This window comes from Lepisma saccharinum, chromosome 15 (genome assembly GCF_977018435.1).
Source record: "Lepisma saccharinum chromosome 15, izLepSacc3.1, whole genome shotgun sequence".
NCBI lineage: Eukaryota > Metazoa > Arthropoda > Insecta > Zygentoma > Lepismatidae > Lepisma > Lepisma saccharinum.
The window spans coordinates 8,342,582-8,361,544 of record NC_139243.1 but is presented as its reverse complement, the minus strand read 5'-3'; the positions used below and the strand labels follow the sequence as shown (position 1 = coordinate 8,361,544).

Genomic DNA, 18,963 nt, shown 5'->3' with positions numbered 1-18,963 from the left:
CACCGGGAGGGCGATAGGAGCGATAGCCCCTCCAAAATGCCAGATTTTTTAAATATATTATTATACCTATTTTTGAAGACTCGTCGTCGCCTTGTAATCAAGGGGTACCGGGTTCGATGCCCGGTGAAAGCACATACTGGTTCGGACCCGACTTTAAACTTTTAAGACCAGTCCCGATTAGTCTATATACGCATATAACAACACCTAAACTAACCAATATCCCGGTCCTGGGCCTCTATTTTTGCAAAACAATAAACTAAGTCTGCTCGGTTCCTGTCCACGGTATTATATATTGTTTATATAAAACAGTGAAAGTATTGCTAGAATTGATTCTCGATGAGGTGAGGAACCCGACTGAATTTCGCTCCTCCCAACTGTAACTTCTAGATCCGCCACTGCAGGCGCGAGACACAACAACAAATAAACCTTAACATGATCATCTCCCCGAACAAACTCAAACGAACACAGTTACAGCAGTAAACAATAACCACTCAATACTACTGATTTTCAGTGAACGCATTAGAAAAATAAGCTTTAGTAATGTGTGTCCAAGAACTGGTTCCTACAATTTGATGAAAAACTCAATATGCTGACCAAGGCAGAAGTTTATTTTATTATAAAACTTAAACTAAACGTAACGTTTCACCCTTCTAACAAGGTCTTCTTCAGACTCTGCACCAAGTACAAATGTAACAAGGTACAAAACAGGACGATATATATACACAAACATTACTCCCCTCCAGACAGTTAGAAAGTTGTTCTGGAACATTCTAGCAGGTGGCTTTCTCTTTTCAACTGTACTTTCACCTAAAAGGCTAAACATGTTTTCTTCCATCTAGAATGTGGCTGGACTCTTTATCTCAAGCTCTTTTTCCTTCATTTTTCTGTCTTCTTTCTCTCTTGTCCTTTCCACTCTTTCTAACACCTTCTCCCATTCCTTGTTTATCTTCAGTCCCCCATTCCAGTTCATTGTGTCTTCTTCACCTTTCTTCTCTATTTCCTTGGCCTCCTTCCATTTTCTCACTAGTATTCTCTTCTCCCTTCCTATCTGCTTAGCCTCCTCCCACTCTATGTCATGTCCTGTTTCTCTCGTGTGTTTAAATATCGCATTTTTCTCTCTCTTAACTCGTACATCATCCCTATGTTGTTTCAACCTGTCTTTCAGCCTCTTTTCGTTTCTGCTATGTAATGTTTGTGCATATATATCGTCCTGTTTTGTACCTTGTTACATTTGTACTTGGTGCAGAGTCTGAAGAAGACCTTGCTAGAAGGTTGAAACGTTACGTTTAGTTTATGTTTTATAATAAAATAAATTTCTGCCTTCGTCAGCATATTAAGTTTTCCATATCATGGAAACAAGGCTTAATGGTGTTATAATTTGATGAAATGTCAAAACAGTTTCTAGACTAAACCGACATTTAACTTATATCACTTAGAAGCAAAATATTACAAATAAGGACTGCCAATAAAGTACCTATAGTTCGATTTTTTTATTGTTATTTAAAGTCGCATTTCTGGCTAATCGCGACAATGATGTGAGCGGTGATAGATGAAATTGATGAAGATACACTCGCAAAGAACGACCATGCCTAGGTTGGAATTCGAACCCGAATGGGTATTACAGTTTACGCAATGTCAATAGTGGGTGATAATAAATAATTACAAGTTAGAAACATATATGTATGAATCCGCAGGTTTAAGAAGGGAATAAAGACCGAAAAATGGCAAAATAACCTTTTGTACTCGACATCATCGGAAAGCGTACTACACGGGAGTGTGAAGAAACATATAAAAAGCAGTCCCTAGAGGAAGATAAATAACCCTGAAATGAACGTAAGGTGTAAGAAGGAAATGGATCCTGGATCTATTTTACAGTTTTCTTTTCCCACAAATTTACTTTTTGGACTTATTCCCTTCTTAACCTGCCGATTCATATATTAGTGTACATCTACCTTTTCAAAATTAGCTATACAATTTAGGAAATTTCTAGCGAAAGTGGAATGTTTCATATTACAGAGTATCTGTCGAACAGACAGAATCGGTAAAAGTAAGTGAAGTTCACTGATAATCACTTCAAGGACTTACATTTTCCTGTGAAGAGCTTCGAATTCTACTTACAAATGACTGAAGGTCAACTAATCGATGATTTGTGTATAAACTATGGCTGATAAGATTATTTTGTGCTAAAAAAAACATTCTCCAAACAGTAGAAGACCCCCTTTCAGCAGATTTTTCGATCTGTTAAATGAGATAAAGTTATCAATCGTGCCACCTTATCGACTCATCTGAAATCTCAAGTGCGTTACAGATTTGTCAGTATAAAAGGCGGGGCAGATCTTGGGCAAGCCACTTTTGCAGTGTTCAGGTAAGATATATTACATATTCTTTGCTTGGTGAATGGTGGGGAATTCTATTAGAAACACAGTGTCACTGAGGATATAGATTGTGACGTTCATAACACACCTTCAAGTAAAGCCCGAGTCACACGGAACTGGATTTCCAGTAGGAATGCCCTAATTGGCGCTGAACTGGCTACCCATTGCTAGGTTTCGCCTCACACGATACTTGTTACCGCACTTGTCGATAGTCTTTTGTTCCCATAAGACATTGCGCAGAGCAGACAATCTCTGTAAAGATGGATGAGCAATTTGAAGAATGTTGTAAAATTACTGCTTTGTGCTTTTATTAAAAATTAAAAAGAAAAAGTGTGGACTACAAATTGACTCGAGAAAAATATGGTATACATGAGATTCGCAGAATTCATCCACAAAAAACAACAAAAAAAACACCAAACATTTAATATACTTGTAGTAATAAGGATTTTCATTTTCAGCTAATCATATTTGTCACGTACACATCTCATCGCTTTGCATAATACCTAAATATTAACGAACTGAACAGGAATGTACTGCACGTCATATCCTTACTTTTTTTTTATTGAGAAACTGAGAAACTAACAAAAACAGTAAACCCTCGGAAACCACAGACAAAAAACTCTCCTTTGCAAACTCACAGATTATCTTCACATGGCCAAACTTTGCTCTGATTGGCTGTTCCATAGAATCCAGTCGAGGAAAGTCAGTAGCAATTAGAACATGTCCTATTCCTCCAAACTAGTCAAGCAGCCAGCAAGGCAGCCATCACATCCGGGCAGGTAAACAGTTCAGCGCCAACTAACTGGAAATCCAGTTCCATGTGATTCGGCCTTAACACTGTATCCAGTTCCGCATATTGAAGAAAAGGGTTGTGCAGACACACGCAGCCCAGACTCTTCTGTGGTAATATGTTGGTTATCATCTTGTGCTTCAGTGTTTAATGGATGACCTTTTCAGACCCAGCATAATTCTCTATGATGCTGTGTGTTGACATAAGTCTCGTCTACATAAGTTCCCAGCACCACTATATCAAAGGAATTGATTGAAGTTCTCAGATGTGTTTTGCTATGCTATTGATAAGAAGTTCACTTCCATAACAATCGTTAGAGTATTTCAATTTGTCGAATCAAATTACTGTTGATACGTATCTTGTGTCCCTGTACAGGTGAAACGCGTAAGTAGCCTCAATGTTGAAGCACCTATAAGTGGATTTCATGTGTCGTCAGGGTCCGTCATGTTTGCAGCCAATTTTTTTGTCGTTTGCAAGGAAATATCCACCACGTAGCGTTCGTTACATCTCCACCAACTGCACGTTTGTTTCAAATCACGAATGTCCTTGTTAGCGTCTATCTCCCACCCACCGCTTGAATTCCTTATGCTTACAAGAACTGGCCACAATCATGTCTGCTCGAACCCACAATGCAACAGTTGATGACGTAGGTGAAACACAACTATCGTATAATAAAATGAACTTGTGATTCGATGTCCACGTGGCATATTTTGAGATCACTTTACGTACAAATAGCTCAATAGGAATTCGACTTACAGCTTATAGTGTAAGTATAGTATAAGCCTCTAAAAATGTGGCGCCATTGGAAATTGAATCCTTGATTAGAAAACAGCGGTAAGCACTGTTATTTGGAAGGTTATGCATTCCCATATAAACTACAGCTTCAGTTCTGATCAGTTTTTGTATGTGAACGTGAGTAGTGAAGTAGAATCTCACGAGTTGTGATGAAAGCTTAATTTCCCAACAAATAGGAGACAACGTGAGTCAACTCGTACCAGTCGCAATGTAATTATGTTAGGCTTGGCACCACTGGTTCTAGTACAGAGCAAATATCTCTCTATGGAGGATCCTCTTTGATACTATAGTGACTTTTGCTGTCAACCTTGTAATCAGGCACGTAGCCAGGGGAGGGATAAGGGGGCTGAAGGCTCTCCAGAAATCCTACAAATATCTAATTTAAATAGTGTATAGTGGTTTACTTAATTAGCAGGATAAAACATTAGATCAAAAACAGCTTAGTGTATATTAGAGGAAGCAGGTTATAGTTTTATATTCTACCATTTAATCCAAAGAAGAAATAGATCCACAGCTCTCAAAATGTATAGTTTTCTCTGTGAGAGGTCACACAATATAAACTTTATGAGTAAAATTTGGCCCTAACTTTTAAAGCCTTTTTTAACGGAATGTGTAAAAGTCAATAACAAAATACAATAACTATGAATTTCAGTTCACTAACTGTACAGAACGTAAGAAAAAATAATAGACAACACTTGTGTTGGATATTTACTCATACGGTGGATCGAGTATTATTTATATAATAATAATAATAAATTTGTATTAAAATTGGTTTATTTTGATTAACTTATAATAGTTTTTATTGTAAAATGACAATTGTAACTGTGGTAATAATTGTACTTATCATTACTATTTCTACACAAATATTTCTGGCGACGCCTGTGCTGAAAAGGAATGAGCCTCGAAATAAAATCCTGGCTACGGGCTTGAGTCTTGGGCTTGATTCCCGGTGGAGACGCGTTGCAGAAAGGTTCAGATCCCACTTTAAACTGTTAAATGATTAACCTATCCGAGCACGAAGTAGAGAACAAAAATAAACTGGCCGTTTATACGTAAAGTTACGCGAGGGTAAAGAATGGAGACTTAGGATCCCTTCACACAGAGAATGTCAGCAAATGATGCGTTTGTGGAGCATTCATACACGTCCTTATATTACATATAAATATATGAAGGCAAGTGGCGAGTTTGTGAATCTTTATGGAACATTTGTAGCTGTAGCACTACTGTAGTTTACTTTTTCTTAGCAGACAAGGCTTAACATTAAAATGCCAATATGCGGGGACAAAAGAGTGATGGGACAACTCCCCATTATCACTGATCATATTATATCACTCTAAGATTCCTAATATATATATATTGTATTTACAATAACATTTTCCTGGTTTTCTTGCAGGACAAGTCGCAACAGCATGAAGTATCTTCTTCTTTTCGTCGCTCTTTTGGCGGCGCTGCTGTCGCTTGTTGCTGGTGGGAAGCTGATGTATGCTGAGCCAGACCGTAAGCATCATTTTCAGTATTTATCTCTTAAAATAAAAGCCAAACAAACAGTCGAATTCGGAATTGCATTAACTGGGAATCTTTACGCAACATTGTGGTTCATTTATACGGATAGACATGGACGACAACTGTAGTCGCTTGACGGACAAGTGTGTTAAGTGGTCGACTCCCAATCGTTACAGATTCGAGTCCTGACTCGTACATGAGTGTTTTTGAGTCGCCCCTCTTCGATTTTTCATTTAATAATCATTCATTTTGTTCTGCCTGTCTTTCTTTCTATTAGTGTACGTAGCTTTTCTACCTCTTGGGCTAATAGGGACGATGAATATGAACTGATGATGCATGACGGGATAAACACAATGATAAATTCATGCTTCATCCAGGGTTCAAACCTGAAACATCTTCATTCGAGGCGTTGCAGTTAGCGATAAGTACCCCCCCCAAAAAAAGATTCAATGTAAATCTTAAATGGAAGCAACAAATATGCACAAACTGAAAGCATTCGACATGGCACACTGTAGCCTAGGTTCCATCCACCGTGTGATTATGGAACCAAATATTCGTGTGAAAGTCCTAAGCACGGACATTCAATGAGTGAGTGGAGATAGAAAAAGATTTGGAAACATGCATACAGTCAAGAAATAAGTGACACATAGACTTAAAATTCAAAATTTGCGGGAAAAAAGTTTCAGTAATTTCTGTTACATTTGCGAAATAATAAAAATGGCTCATTACTTTGCTCCTCAGGTTGGAAGAAGTTAACAAATGTACTCGTAAATTTTAATAAAGCGCCCCTACTATAATAAGTTAGCCTATGATGAGGGAAGCCATTACTTTTATTGCAGGGGCAAAAACACTTATAGTTTTTTTCAGAGACGCGCAGCTCGTTCCAGAAAAGTAATTAATGTGTCTTAGGAACTCAGAATTATATAGAATATTTTAGTTCCAATTTACCACTTAAGAGAAATGCAGAGTATTTGACACTTTGCTTCTTACATTTCCTTATAGCTTTGTGGGCAATTGCCCCCTTCCCCCCTTCATCATTTGGACACCTGCCTTGGAAGTGGCCTACTGTGCCCATTAGTTTCAAGCCCCGAATAAGCACGTAATGATGTCCAGCTAAGTAGTTACGTCACGAAGCACAGAGTAAACGATTTGCACTATGGTTCCCTGGCTATTCTGTTTGGAAAAGTGTCGAGAGTAATTTTCACGGTAATATATTATTTATTTATTTCCAGCCACCGACTCAGCGGATAGAACCGCCCGCAGAACCTGCTACTTCAGTAACTGGGCCATCAACAGACCTCCCGAGGGCGCCTACGACATCGAGGACATCCCAGGGGACCTCTGCAACCACGTCATCTACTCATTCTGCGGCGTCAGCAACGTCACATGGGAAGTTCTCGTCCTCAACCCAGAGGTAGGTACATAAAGTATAAGGAGCAAGTAGGCTCAGAATGGCTTTGGAATCTTTCGTGCAGATATCAAAGTATAATATTAGATAAAGAATTGATCTTCAAATGCGCCTCTCCCTGTGTGTTGTATGGAATAGAGGTCTTAATGTATACTATATATCGTAAGTTATAACATTATAAGAGGAATAAGAATTTCAAGTAAATGTATTCCAAATCATTTATATTTAATTTTCTTACTTGATAATAATCTTGCACGTTTTCCAAGATATATACATAATACATATTCATTTGTGTGTGCGTGTATATTATATATATAAATAACAAATATGAAAGAAATAGAAAACACTCACCAGGCACTGGAAAACGTTTATATTTTTGCACCCGCGAGTCTCATCTTCAGCTCTATAGAAAGATGGCGGAAACGGAAGTGAGTATTCGACCGACATAATTGCCAGGTCTACATCTTCAGTACATAGTTGATATATATGTACATACGTATATTCTGTATTTCTTTCAATCTAGCTGTTCAGTACAAATTTATTTGCTTTTCACGGCTTCACCTGGAAATATTTTGGAATATTTATCAGATCTATCATGCCACTTTAAACAAAATTCGAAATGTGGAACGCAAAAACACATTTATTGTATTATACATTATGGAGCTCTACATATTTTGTAGTACGATCACTGGATATCAATACATCAGCTCATAAATACATTTTAAGAAATCAATATACATGATTCTACTGGACATGGTCTAGCAGCTAGAGTAACAAACGATGGCAGGTACAGGTTTTCATCCAGAATTTTCCACCTGAAGGGTAAATGTTCGTATCTAGTGAGGTGTAAGGGTAAATTTAACAGGTATAAATTGGACCTTTGTAAAAAAAAAAAAAAATCTGGGGGTGTTTGGGGTGTGTGGATAAATTTTTGTGATCATAACTGCATCCATTAAATTCGTCATTGTCAACCGAAGTAGAGAGCCACTAATGAGAACCCCTTTCCGTTGCAGCGCGACCTTGACCAAGATGGGCAGCCAGGAGGCTACCGCCGCTTCACCGCCCTCAAGGAGAAGTACCCCGGACTGAAGACCGCCATCGCCGTCGGAGGGTGGGCCGAGGGAGGCAAGAAGTACTCAGAGCTGGTCTCTGACAAGAGCAGGAGAGATACCTTCATCAAGAGCGTTGTCAGTAAGTACATCTTCCGAATGGCTCTTCTCTGATGAAAGATGCACAACACGGAGATCTCGGAATACATACTGTCTTAAAACTGACTTCCGAAGAACACTTCTCTGCTACGATGAATAGATTTTCTCGGGCTATTGACCAGACAGAGCTAACGCCACTTCAGGATAGAAGTGAAGAAGATCTGAAAGATGTTAACTCTCAAAAGCTTGTAAATCCTTCCAGAACTTATCTGGTCGATAGCCCAAGAGAATCTATTCATCATTAGTCCCTACGAAAGGTTCAAGACTACTGGCACAAACAAATCAGTGCTAGACTTATTACACAGGATCATTGAGACTGATATTCGAACAGTACATATTACAAAACCTATCCTAGCTCTACTATGAACTTCTGTTCACCCATTTGAAATATGGCAGATCATTCTCATTCTTCCAAGATCGAAAGAGTTCTCAACTTTTCTCTCTCAATTGTTCGGAGGGCCTGAACAACTACCCGAAAAAGTCATTTTTGAATACCTTACACATTTGCTCTCCACAATCACACTGACATGAAGTTTCTGTAAGATACAACATACCACTAAATGAAATTTTACTCGAGCATCTGGACATAGAATCGTAGGCGAGGAAACATTCTCCGCAACAACTTCACTGCTCTCATGACCAAACGTTCAATGTTCATAGGGTTACCGCGGCAGTTTAACAAGAAGTACTAGAACTACTTGAAACTTCTCTGGAATTATTCAGAAGAATCCTTGTTTGGGTGTGCTTGCTGCTTGCTTTCGGTGTTATCTCGATATTTGCATTTGAAATTAATCTGCTGTACGAGATATTTTGAACAGATTTATATGTTCAGAATTTACGATAACACTGTCGTTCTTAGAAACAAGAAAAGGTCGTTTCTGAGACAGCTCCAATGATAAAATTAAAAAGTACTACGTAAAATCAGTTGAATGCCGTAAAATTACAGTTCTTTGTAAAACCAAAAGGTTGGAATTAAAATGCTGTCAAGAACAGAAAAGATCTCATAGGTTGTAAAAACGGACTGCTTATCGACAGTCTGTCGATAATCTATTGTCTCTGAATAGCCTGATAGCGCTCTAAGACTTAAAGTTCAGTTGTCCCCGAACACAGGAAATCTTCTCACATGATTAAACCATTGCTGTTTTCCCTGACATCTGTCAACATCTTAATTTCCAGACCTCCTGAACGAATATGGCTTCGACGGATTCGACCTGGATTGGGAGTACCCAGGAGCAGCCGACAGAGGTGGCGCCATGGCCGACAAGGACAACTACCTGTCCCTGGTGCAGGAGCTGCGAGAGGCCTTCGACGCCGAGGGCAAGGGATGGGAGATCACAGCAGCCGTGCCAGTCGCCAAGTTCAGGCTCAACGATGGATACCACGTCATGGAACTCTGCCAGTGAGTACCTTCCAAGTATCTCTAAATAAGGCAATAAATGAAGAATCCGATGATCAGATCAAGTCGGAACCACTGCCCTGAAAGTGTTCTTTCAAATTACTAAACCATAATCGAACGGTTAGGATGTAACGTTTAAATTGGCAAACATGCTGCACAAGGGCACATGCAGAATTCTTTTCTCATGGGAGCAACAGAGCTCAAAGTAGGTGGAACGTGGAGGATCCTGAGCCCAGCACTCAATGTGACAGTCATTATTTACATAAGATGTGTGAAGTATTCCAATTCCTTATATCAGAAACGTTGATGGACAATGAAAACCTTCATTGAAGAAAACGAACTCTTACATAGTGCTACCTTGCAAATAATTGAAATATAAGAGCTAACTGCAGTTGTTCCAAACTAGTGAACAAAGAGTTCACAAAGTAATATTATTTTTGGAAATTGCTTCCCTTTTAATGTAAAGTGTACTTACGTCTGAAATAATAAACTATCATGTTCGTAATTTGACAACTAAAAAAAGCATAAAAAGATATGAAACTTCCACAATCATAAAATAGGAACCAGAAAGTATAAAAAATTGTTGGGTGAGACACAATTTAGTTCGATTTCAGATCTACAATGTAATAGATAAACGAGAAGGGTTTGCACTACCAGAAACAACACTCAACCGGGAGTTAAAGGCACAAAGAGCATGCTTTATGAAACATTCTGAGTCTCAAGTTACTGTTGAAGTCGTATACATTAGCCATTCACAACAAAACATGTTACATAAGTTCCACAGCATTTATTATGTCATATCGTTCACGTTAGGCTTCTGGATGCTATCCACGCCATGACTTACGATCTCCGTGGCTCATGGACAGGATTCGCTGACGTCCACACTCCACTGTACCAAAGACCAGGACTGGACCAATACGCTTACGAGAAGCTCAATGTTGTAAGTAATGCTGAAAAATTTCCAACTAAACATTCGAATTAAATAATTTTTGACCAAGCTGTAAAGCAATGTCAGAAAAGAAAAATAACACAGCATATCTTAGTAAAATATTAATAAAAGGTCATATTCACAATAATTAACTTGCAGCGAACCCAGTTTTACCAAATATTTATTTCATTGTTCAAACGTCAATAACAGAGACTTCTGTTTGGATATGAAAAAAATGTTATCTTGTGTCCTTGCATTATAAGCGTTTTGTTTTATCTCCGATTACATGGTTGATTCGTACTGTGGGCCCTGACATTTCCTGCTGTGAAATCGGAAAATATCAACACATGAGCAATGATTAACAATAATTATGCCGATCATTGATTAAAGTAGCCAACCAGATTCAGTTATCCACCACATTCCACTAATGATTCAACAAGTGCCCTATCATTGGTGGAAAGGGAACAATGATTACATAATATATTTTTATTGTATCTAATTGGGTTGTTCTGGTGAAAGCACTTAATTTTTTAAAAAATGCAATTTTACAGAAGTTTGTTATGCTTATTCTTTTAAAAATAAACATTACAGACGTTATATACATGTTGGTTCATCACTGTTTAAATCATTACACATGCCCAATATAAATCTATACATGGGGTTGGCAAAAGTAAACAGTTAAATGTTGAACTTTAAAAATATATTTTCCTTTCAGAACGATGCCATGCACCTCTGGCAGGAGTACAGTTGCCCAGCCGACAAGCTGGTGGTGGGAATCGCTATGTACGGCCGCACCTACACTTTGGGCAGCCCTGACAACATTGAGCTGGGAGCACCAATCACTCGTTGGGAGGAAGGAAACGGTGGTGGAAAGCCTGGACCTCTCTCCAACGCTTGGGGATTCCAGACATACATGGAGGTAAGTTGGTTTTTGTTGCTTTTGAAAGAAACATGCAGTGGAACTTCTCTATGATGGACACCAATGGGGAACGTAAAAGTGTCCGCTATTCGGAAATAAACTTACAATGCTCAATTTGATCAAGACCAAGACTATAATGGCGGTTTTGTTTGAACTGAAGTTTCAGAAACTTTCGAGTTGTGAATTTTGGCCTTTTTCCCCTTCCTTATGCTTGCTGGGTAGAAATTCTCGATGAGTGTCTCTTTTCACAAAACTATCATGTTACTAGGGCATTTTCCCTTACTTGTATGGCCAATACGTGTACAAGAGAATCCCTAATACACGCATAGCATGACAGAGTCACATACAAAGACACGATCTACTGAATCTACATTTCGATTTGCGCAACAGAATGTTCTATGTATTAAAATCCTCTTAATTTCTTCCACGCTTAGCGAATAAAATTTATCATGCCTCTAAATTTTCCAATAAGTACAATTTTGTAAAATTTAAGTTTCTCTTCCTCTTAGATATTTATGGTTTCTTTCTCATTTAAAGTTTATTGTTTGCATGTCTACCACAGTAGACGTGCCACATACTTCACAAGATAAAAAATTGTATGCATTTCAAAACAATGAGCTTCAACAATTAGGTACTCTTCAGGCCACCACCAAAACCATAGCAACTTCTGCGCGGAAAATACATTTTGCTCATTGTTGCAACATTATTACCTCCCAATTTTCATAAATCGCCATTTTTGTTTCTCACGATTGTTCGTTGTTCGAAAATTTTAAATCGTTGCCGGGAGATTGTTTTCAGCATCTGTTATTGAGAAATCCGTTATTAATAAGTGTTTCTGCCGAGGAATTAGGAAATGTTCGTTATATAGAGGAGGTATCTGTATGAGAAGTTTTCCGCATATAATTAATTAAATAAGTCAGCTGCAGAAACGAATGAATCTCCTCAAAAGATACTGTAAACCATAATGAATAGTTAAAGAAATTAATTATAACATATTAAATCTATCGATCTATCAATTTTAATTTAACGTAGAAAAAAGTTGTATATAAAATTATTTGTCTCAATAACTTAATGTAGTAAATTTGCAAAATATTTTTAAAAAACATTATATTAAATCGTATAATAATTTTAAAGTTTTGATGCAAAAAGTTTATGTATGACAGCAGTAGATGGGCACCTATTTAATTTAGAGTAAATAAAAATGTGCCCGATTTGCCATTTTCTTTCAAATCTGTTCCAAGATACACATTGCCCATTCGATATATCTCATCCCTTTCTCACACGTTATGCAGGGTGTATAGACACTGAAAGAGCTCCTTTATGATTTAACCCTCCTCTTCTCCCTATTTCAGATCTGTTACGCACTCCAGAACGAAGAAGGATGGGTCAAGAGGTACGATGACGTCGGCATGGTTCCTTTCGCTGCAAACGGTAAGATCAAATAAAACATTGCTTGTTTGAAGGAATCAAATTCACTCGAAATTTTGTATAGACCTGAAAAATCCACATAAAATATGTCCCCAATCCGTATTGCAAGTCGAATGGTACACGTATCGTTTTGCATGCATAAAATGTGCATGTTTGTCAAACACGTGTAATCTGGTTATTTGCCAGAGCATTTAGTTGATCAGTAAGTTATTTGAAATGTAGGGGAGGAATTTAGTAAATATTTATGGGGATTTACATATAGATAGATAATGCCCCCCCCAACTATTCATAAATCTCTCTATATATAAAAATGGATGTATGTGTGTATATGTGTGCGTTTGTTTGTTCAGCAATAACTCTCGAACGCCTGGAGCGATTTCAACCAAACTTGGTACGCGTATCACTTGCAACCTGGAAAGAAATACTGTGGGTGTAAGACACCCCTGGCACCCCTAGGAGTGGGGGTGGAAAGGGGTGACATGTAAAAATAATCGAGAACCACCGATATTAAATTCCGCAGAAACAGACATCCGTGACTCTATGCCATCCGCACAACGATAGTGTTTCTCGGGTTGTCTAACATTCAGGCTGTGTTGCGAATGGAATTCATAGTTTTCGTGACATTCCGAATGCGGCTCAACTCCAAGTTCATCACCTATCGGCATGGGGGGTGAGAGGGAGTGAAAAATAAAATGCCACAAATGACCTAGATTAGTGTCTAATCCATAGTTTTCGGAGTGGCTAAGCTAATTGGTGACATTCACGATGACATTTAAAATTTATTCCATTTTACACTAGTTAGAATTCATTATTTTCCTGTCTAATACAAGATTGGGAAAATAAATACCCGGGCAACGCCGGGAAATCAGCTAGTTGTATATATTTGTGAACAATTTTAGATGTTTGGTTGGCAGATTATGAAAAACAATGTTTGAATTGTTGTTTTAAGTCCACTCTTTGTACAGATAGGTTAATCTGGACTGGACCTACAGTTTAAAGTGTTTTTTTTTAATTTGTTGTTTTAAGTCCACTTTGTACACAGTAAGGCTAATCGGGACTGGACCTACAGTTTAAAGTGTTTTTTTTACTTTGGTGTTTTAAGTCCACTTTATACACAGTAAGGCTAATTGGGACTGTACCTACAGTTTAAAGTGTTTTTTTTTTAAATTTGGTGTTTTAAGTCCACTTTATACACAGTAAGGCTAATCGGGACTGTACCTACAGTTTGAAGTGGGATCCAAACCACTATGTGCCTCCACCGGGTATCGAACCCGGTACCCCTTGATGACAAGACGACGACATTACCACTACGCCATCTGAGAGGCCATACGACAACGTGTAAACATGAATATATGAAGTAAATTGATGAAAATTATCTAGTTACATGCCCAGTGAGTTATGTAACAATATGTAACCCATTGAATAGCTTATACCAGAGCATGGATTTGTAAATATCCTCCAACTGTATACAGGAAGGTAAGAAAATTAAGCATTTCTTGCGTACAGCAATTAAACCATGTGGACAGAATGTTAGTACATATTGCTTCTTAAAGACTTTGCCTTACCCTAGCACTAGAAAACGACAACTTGAAAAATATACTTTAACAAGCAGTATTAATAAAACTAAGTAACTCTCTAGCCTTCGTAAACCCGAATGTTTATGGCTGCAGTAACGCAAGCCTTTCATATGTCCCTATCCTGGGCAAGATCAATCCAATCTTTTCCATCCTTACCGATTTCCTCTAGGTCCATCTCAACGTTATCCCTCCATCTTTGTCTTGGCCTTCTTACAGGTCTCTTATCATCAGGTTTACTCTTCTCTCCTCTCATTACTGATAAACTAACAGAGCGATTGATATCACTGTAGGTAACCAATGGTGGGGATACGACGACCCAGACAGCATCAAGATCAAGATGGAGTGGCTGAAGACCAACAACTACGCGGGGGCCATGGTGTGGGCAATCGACAACGACGACTTCAAGAACAGATGCGGTCAAGGCAACCATCCTCTCATGCAGGTCGTCTACGACGAGCTCAAGGACTACCAAGTGCCCGTCTCCCCTCCAGTGACCACATCCCCCAGGGTAAGTGCTGTCGTCTGCAATATGTTCTCCACTAACCAAATGGGCAAAAAGAGGCATGAAAATTACAGTGTTAAAAACGCACATACATATTACTTCTATTCATGATGAATGCGGTAAACGCGGTTTGAGTATTACAAGGGCGTGCTGAAAAGTAATGTCTCCTATTTTTTGTGACGGTGTAAAGATATTTTGGATTTTGAGCAACCAAGCATTATACTCTTCAGACTTCCCCCCTTCTCCATTCCAAGTTTCAAACTTCTCTCACCATGATGTAACCATACTATGTCGGTGCACCTGAAACTGCGTGTGGTGGCAAGAGTTTCTAACTGCAGAAAATGTGTCAACCAATTTACATTAATCAGAGAATGAAGGCTTTTTATGGCAATGAATGTGTAACGTCAGTACTGTATTATGTTTCATGCGAACAATGAAAAGCACCTGCCGAGGAAAGCGCAACGTATGTGACAAAAAACTTCTTGAGAGTTGAGAGTTCCAAACGTACCAAACGCCGTGTCCTTAGTGAATGAAGGCAGTGAGCCTTCGAAATTAATCGGAATAACTATTAAATTTTGCAACGCGGAAATACGAAATTTCACATAGGTAATATTACTTCTACTATAAACTGTGTGATAATGTGTAGCCTTGTTTCCATGATATTAAAAAATCAATATGCTGACCAGGGCAGAAATTTATTTTATTATAAAACATAATGTACGACTTAAGAGAGAGAGAAATTCGATATATAAACACACGAGAGAAACAGGACATGACATAGAGTGGGATGAGGCTAAGCAGATAGGAAGGGAGAAGAGAATACTAGTAAGAAAATGGAAGGAGGCCAAGGAAATAGAGAAGAAAGGTGAAGAAGACGCAATGAACTGGAATGGGGGACTGAAGATAAACAAAAAATGGAAGAAGGTGTTAGAAAGAGTGGAAAGGACAAGAGAGAAAGAGGAGAGAAGAAGGAAGGAAAAAGAGCCTGAGAAAAAGAGTCCAACCACATTCTAGATGGAAGAAAATATATTTAGCCTTTTAGGTGAAAGTACAGTTGACAAGGGAAAGCCACCTGCTAGAATGTTCCAGAACAACTTTCTAACTGTCTGGAGGGGAGTAATGTTTGTGTATATATATCGTCCTGTTTTGTACCTTGTTACATTTGTACTTGGTGCAGAGTCTGAAGAAGACCTTGCTAGAAGGTTGAAACGTTACGTTTAGTTTATGTTTTATAATAAAATAAATTTCTGCCTTGGTCAGCATATTGAGTTTTTGTGATAATGTGTGTGTGGTTGTGTGACCAACTGCTTGAATTTAGTTGCAATTTTCAGAGGATACTGTTTCAAATCGTCCTTTATACTTTCTCTGAAATCTCTAGAAAATATTGATTTATTATTCGACGGAGAGTTGGATTAACAGTAGATCACAATGAATGATGGCGACTTAAAAAACTATTCATCTATGGAGAAATAGGAAATTTGATATTATTTAAAAATAGTAACATATTGTTGACTTCTCTTTGACACTGGCGTACGCAGGGGAACTGATGAGGCTAAGGACCCTTTGAATTTTCCAGATAAATCAAAATTTTCAAATGAAAGCAGGAAAGAAGTAGGAAAAAACGAAAGTGGTAAATGCAAATCTTTCTTACCGATTACCATTTTTATAAAACGTTTGAAAACAAAGGTTATAAATAGTAAATACGAAATAATTTATAGTGTATCTCGCCCCCTCTTTAAAACACGGCTATGTAATATCCACCTTTACAAATCCAGCCCACTCCGAACAAATTCCTGCCTACGCTATGCTCTTGGACAACTCGTTAGCCTACAGTAGGCTTTCATAGTCAAGGAATCTAAGATTACTAGAATCTACGACATATTTAAAGGAATTCGCTCAAAACCTTAGTCTATACCTCGGATTTTTATGTTCCTAAAATAGGCTCTAAAAACCCTAAAATAGGTTCGAAAAATCCAAAAATAGGTCCTAAAAATCTTCAGTTAGGCTCGAAAAATCCTGAAGTAGGTTCAAAAAAACTTAAATTAGTTCAAAATTCCTGAAAAATGCTGATTAGGTGTATAGTCACCGGCAATGAAAATGGGACACCCTATCCTGAAATACGCACTATCTTGCATAACGTTATGTGTGTTGCCTAACCCTACGGCGATGGCAGAACTTACCATTGGAAATTTGCTATTAAAATTAACTCTTCGCCGTATATTTAGGCAACAATCTTCTTTCATGTTATCCACAGTCAAACTCCGCAATGTTGTCTGTGAGGATCATCTTATGTGCTGAAAATAATCTTTCAACAAAAACATAGTCAGTGGTGCAAACTTCAATGCTGAAATGTTAGTTTGCAAGGCGTGAAGCACCGAAGTGACGCGAAAGTGAGCAAGACCACACAGATCAGACCACTTTGGATTGTACAGGTAACAGTGGCACTAGACATTTCGCTTTCTTTGGAGCTTTGAAAAATCACCATGGACTTGGAGGAAGGGAAATCGACAGAGAGTACGTTTCAAACACGTTCGTCATTGAATTTTTTCGTGACCAAACAAAGCAAATGTCTCTGTGTGACATAAAAATCCTATAAAACCTTTAAAAATATATAAAAACCTTTTAATTATTTTAATTATTTTCTTAATTCCTACAGCCTACTTGGTGGAAACCACCAACCACCACACGCGACCCAGCGAATCCAACTCCCGACCCCACAGCCTCCACCACACCAAGGGGCACCGTGTCGCCAATCGACCCCGACGACGCTGACTGCAGCAAAGGAACGTTTTTCCCAACCAAGAACTGTGACCAGGTAAGCTACCATATCCACTCTCACAAGCATATCTTTCATGCTCTGTGTGGACACAGAGTAGGTATAAAGGCGCGTTCAATCCTGTAGAATTGCATAGGAGATAAAGAACATTTGACAATCCCTCAAGAGCTCCAGAATTTTCTTTAAACTTTATCTGTTAACTGCTACAGACTACAGTATGTTACTGCTTCAATATAATAGTATCGTTTTGCTACTGTGAAACACCCATGCGCAGGCATTTATCATACATTTTCGATTGGAGAGCTTGAAAATTTGAGGAGTGTTGAGTTACACGCTGTGCTAACCCCTTCGCCACGGAGGATGGCAGTTTTTGTGAGTTAAAATAGTCGTCACAAAATATTTACATGTTATTCTCCGTTGTTATTATTTAGTAATTATATTTTAATATTAAGTAAATTATTAAATTAGAAAACAAACCATCAGCATTGCATTACTAACTCTTACCAACCCTTCACAGGTTTGTTCTCTGAATCATACTATGAGGTACGAATGTTATTTTCATGGGAAACGAAAGGACCCTAAATTTAATTTAACCTGAACACAATTTCAAAAAAATCTGCATATGTGTGTGCATGTGTGTAGTTGTATACAGCCATGTTTCATGTTTTAAATTTCTTCCCACAGTACGTCTGGTGCATAGAAGGCAGTCCAACACTTCAGACTTGCAGCACTGGACTCGTTTTCAATCCATACCAAAACATATGCGACTGGCCACAGAACGTGGATACAAGTTACTGTACCATGTAAAAGGTAAGATACGTACAAATAACATTAATAACACAGTTGGCAGATAACATTACGACCAAGTGAGGGGAGATGCGGAGGATGGTATCCTCCAGTCAGCAAAATTTTCGCAAAGCATTTCCCCAGCTGTCTCATTGTCATCATGTTAAACCATAAGAACATCCCCCCAACTAACCTCAAGGCTCGTTCAAACATTCCCTCAGCTAAAATTTTTCACTTCAAAAGCTGATTGCTACAATATAAATGCTCTTCCGTGTGTTCAAAATTCATGATAATGCTTTACAAATGCATAGTGTGTTTACAAGTCCTGCAGGATTCTAAACACCTATAGTAATAGGTTCATTACAACCACACATTGTTTGTTACACAGAGGGAACTTTAAAATTTTGTTCTCCCCACACTGCTGAATGACATGTGTGCAGGTGATCACGCGATCATATGATTCAAAGATGGCGCCGATGTAGAAAAAAGCTCAGTGCTTATTATGGCTTGCAGAGTTAAAATCTTGTATTTTGGTGAGGAGAAGGTACTTCGTTGTAATTACATTAAAATTA

The 18,963-nt window shown here is 38.2% G+C and overlaps 1 protein-coding gene across 1 annotated transcript in view; it reads left to right on the top strand.

The window, feature by feature from the left end:
• Nucleotides 1-5,356: 5,356 nt before the first annotated feature.
• LOC145999759 (endochitinase-like) overlaps nucleotides 5,357-18,963 on the top strand; it is an 80,745-nt gene continuing 67,138 nt past the window's right edge. The window contains exons 1-10 of the mRNA XM_083137050.1: nucleotides 5,357-5,457; nucleotides 6,696-6,877; nucleotides 7,885-8,062; nucleotides 9,256-9,478; nucleotides 10,289-10,415; nucleotides 11,119-11,322; nucleotides 12,675-12,753; nucleotides 14,618-14,835; nucleotides 17,486-17,644; nucleotides 18,290-18,410. Of these exons, the coding sequence (XP_082993176.1) occupies nucleotides 5,370-5,457; nucleotides 6,696-6,877; nucleotides 7,885-8,062; nucleotides 9,256-9,478; nucleotides 10,289-10,415; nucleotides 11,119-11,322; nucleotides 12,675-12,753; nucleotides 14,618-14,835; nucleotides 17,486-17,644; nucleotides 18,290-18,410 (1,579 nt within the window). The 5' untranslated portion in view covers nucleotides 5,357-5,369. The remainder of the gene's footprint in view (nucleotides 5,458-6,695; nucleotides 6,878-7,884; nucleotides 8,063-9,255; nucleotides 9,479-10,288; nucleotides 10,416-11,118; nucleotides 11,323-12,674; nucleotides 12,754-14,617; nucleotides 14,836-17,485; nucleotides 17,645-18,289; nucleotides 18,411-18,963) is intronic.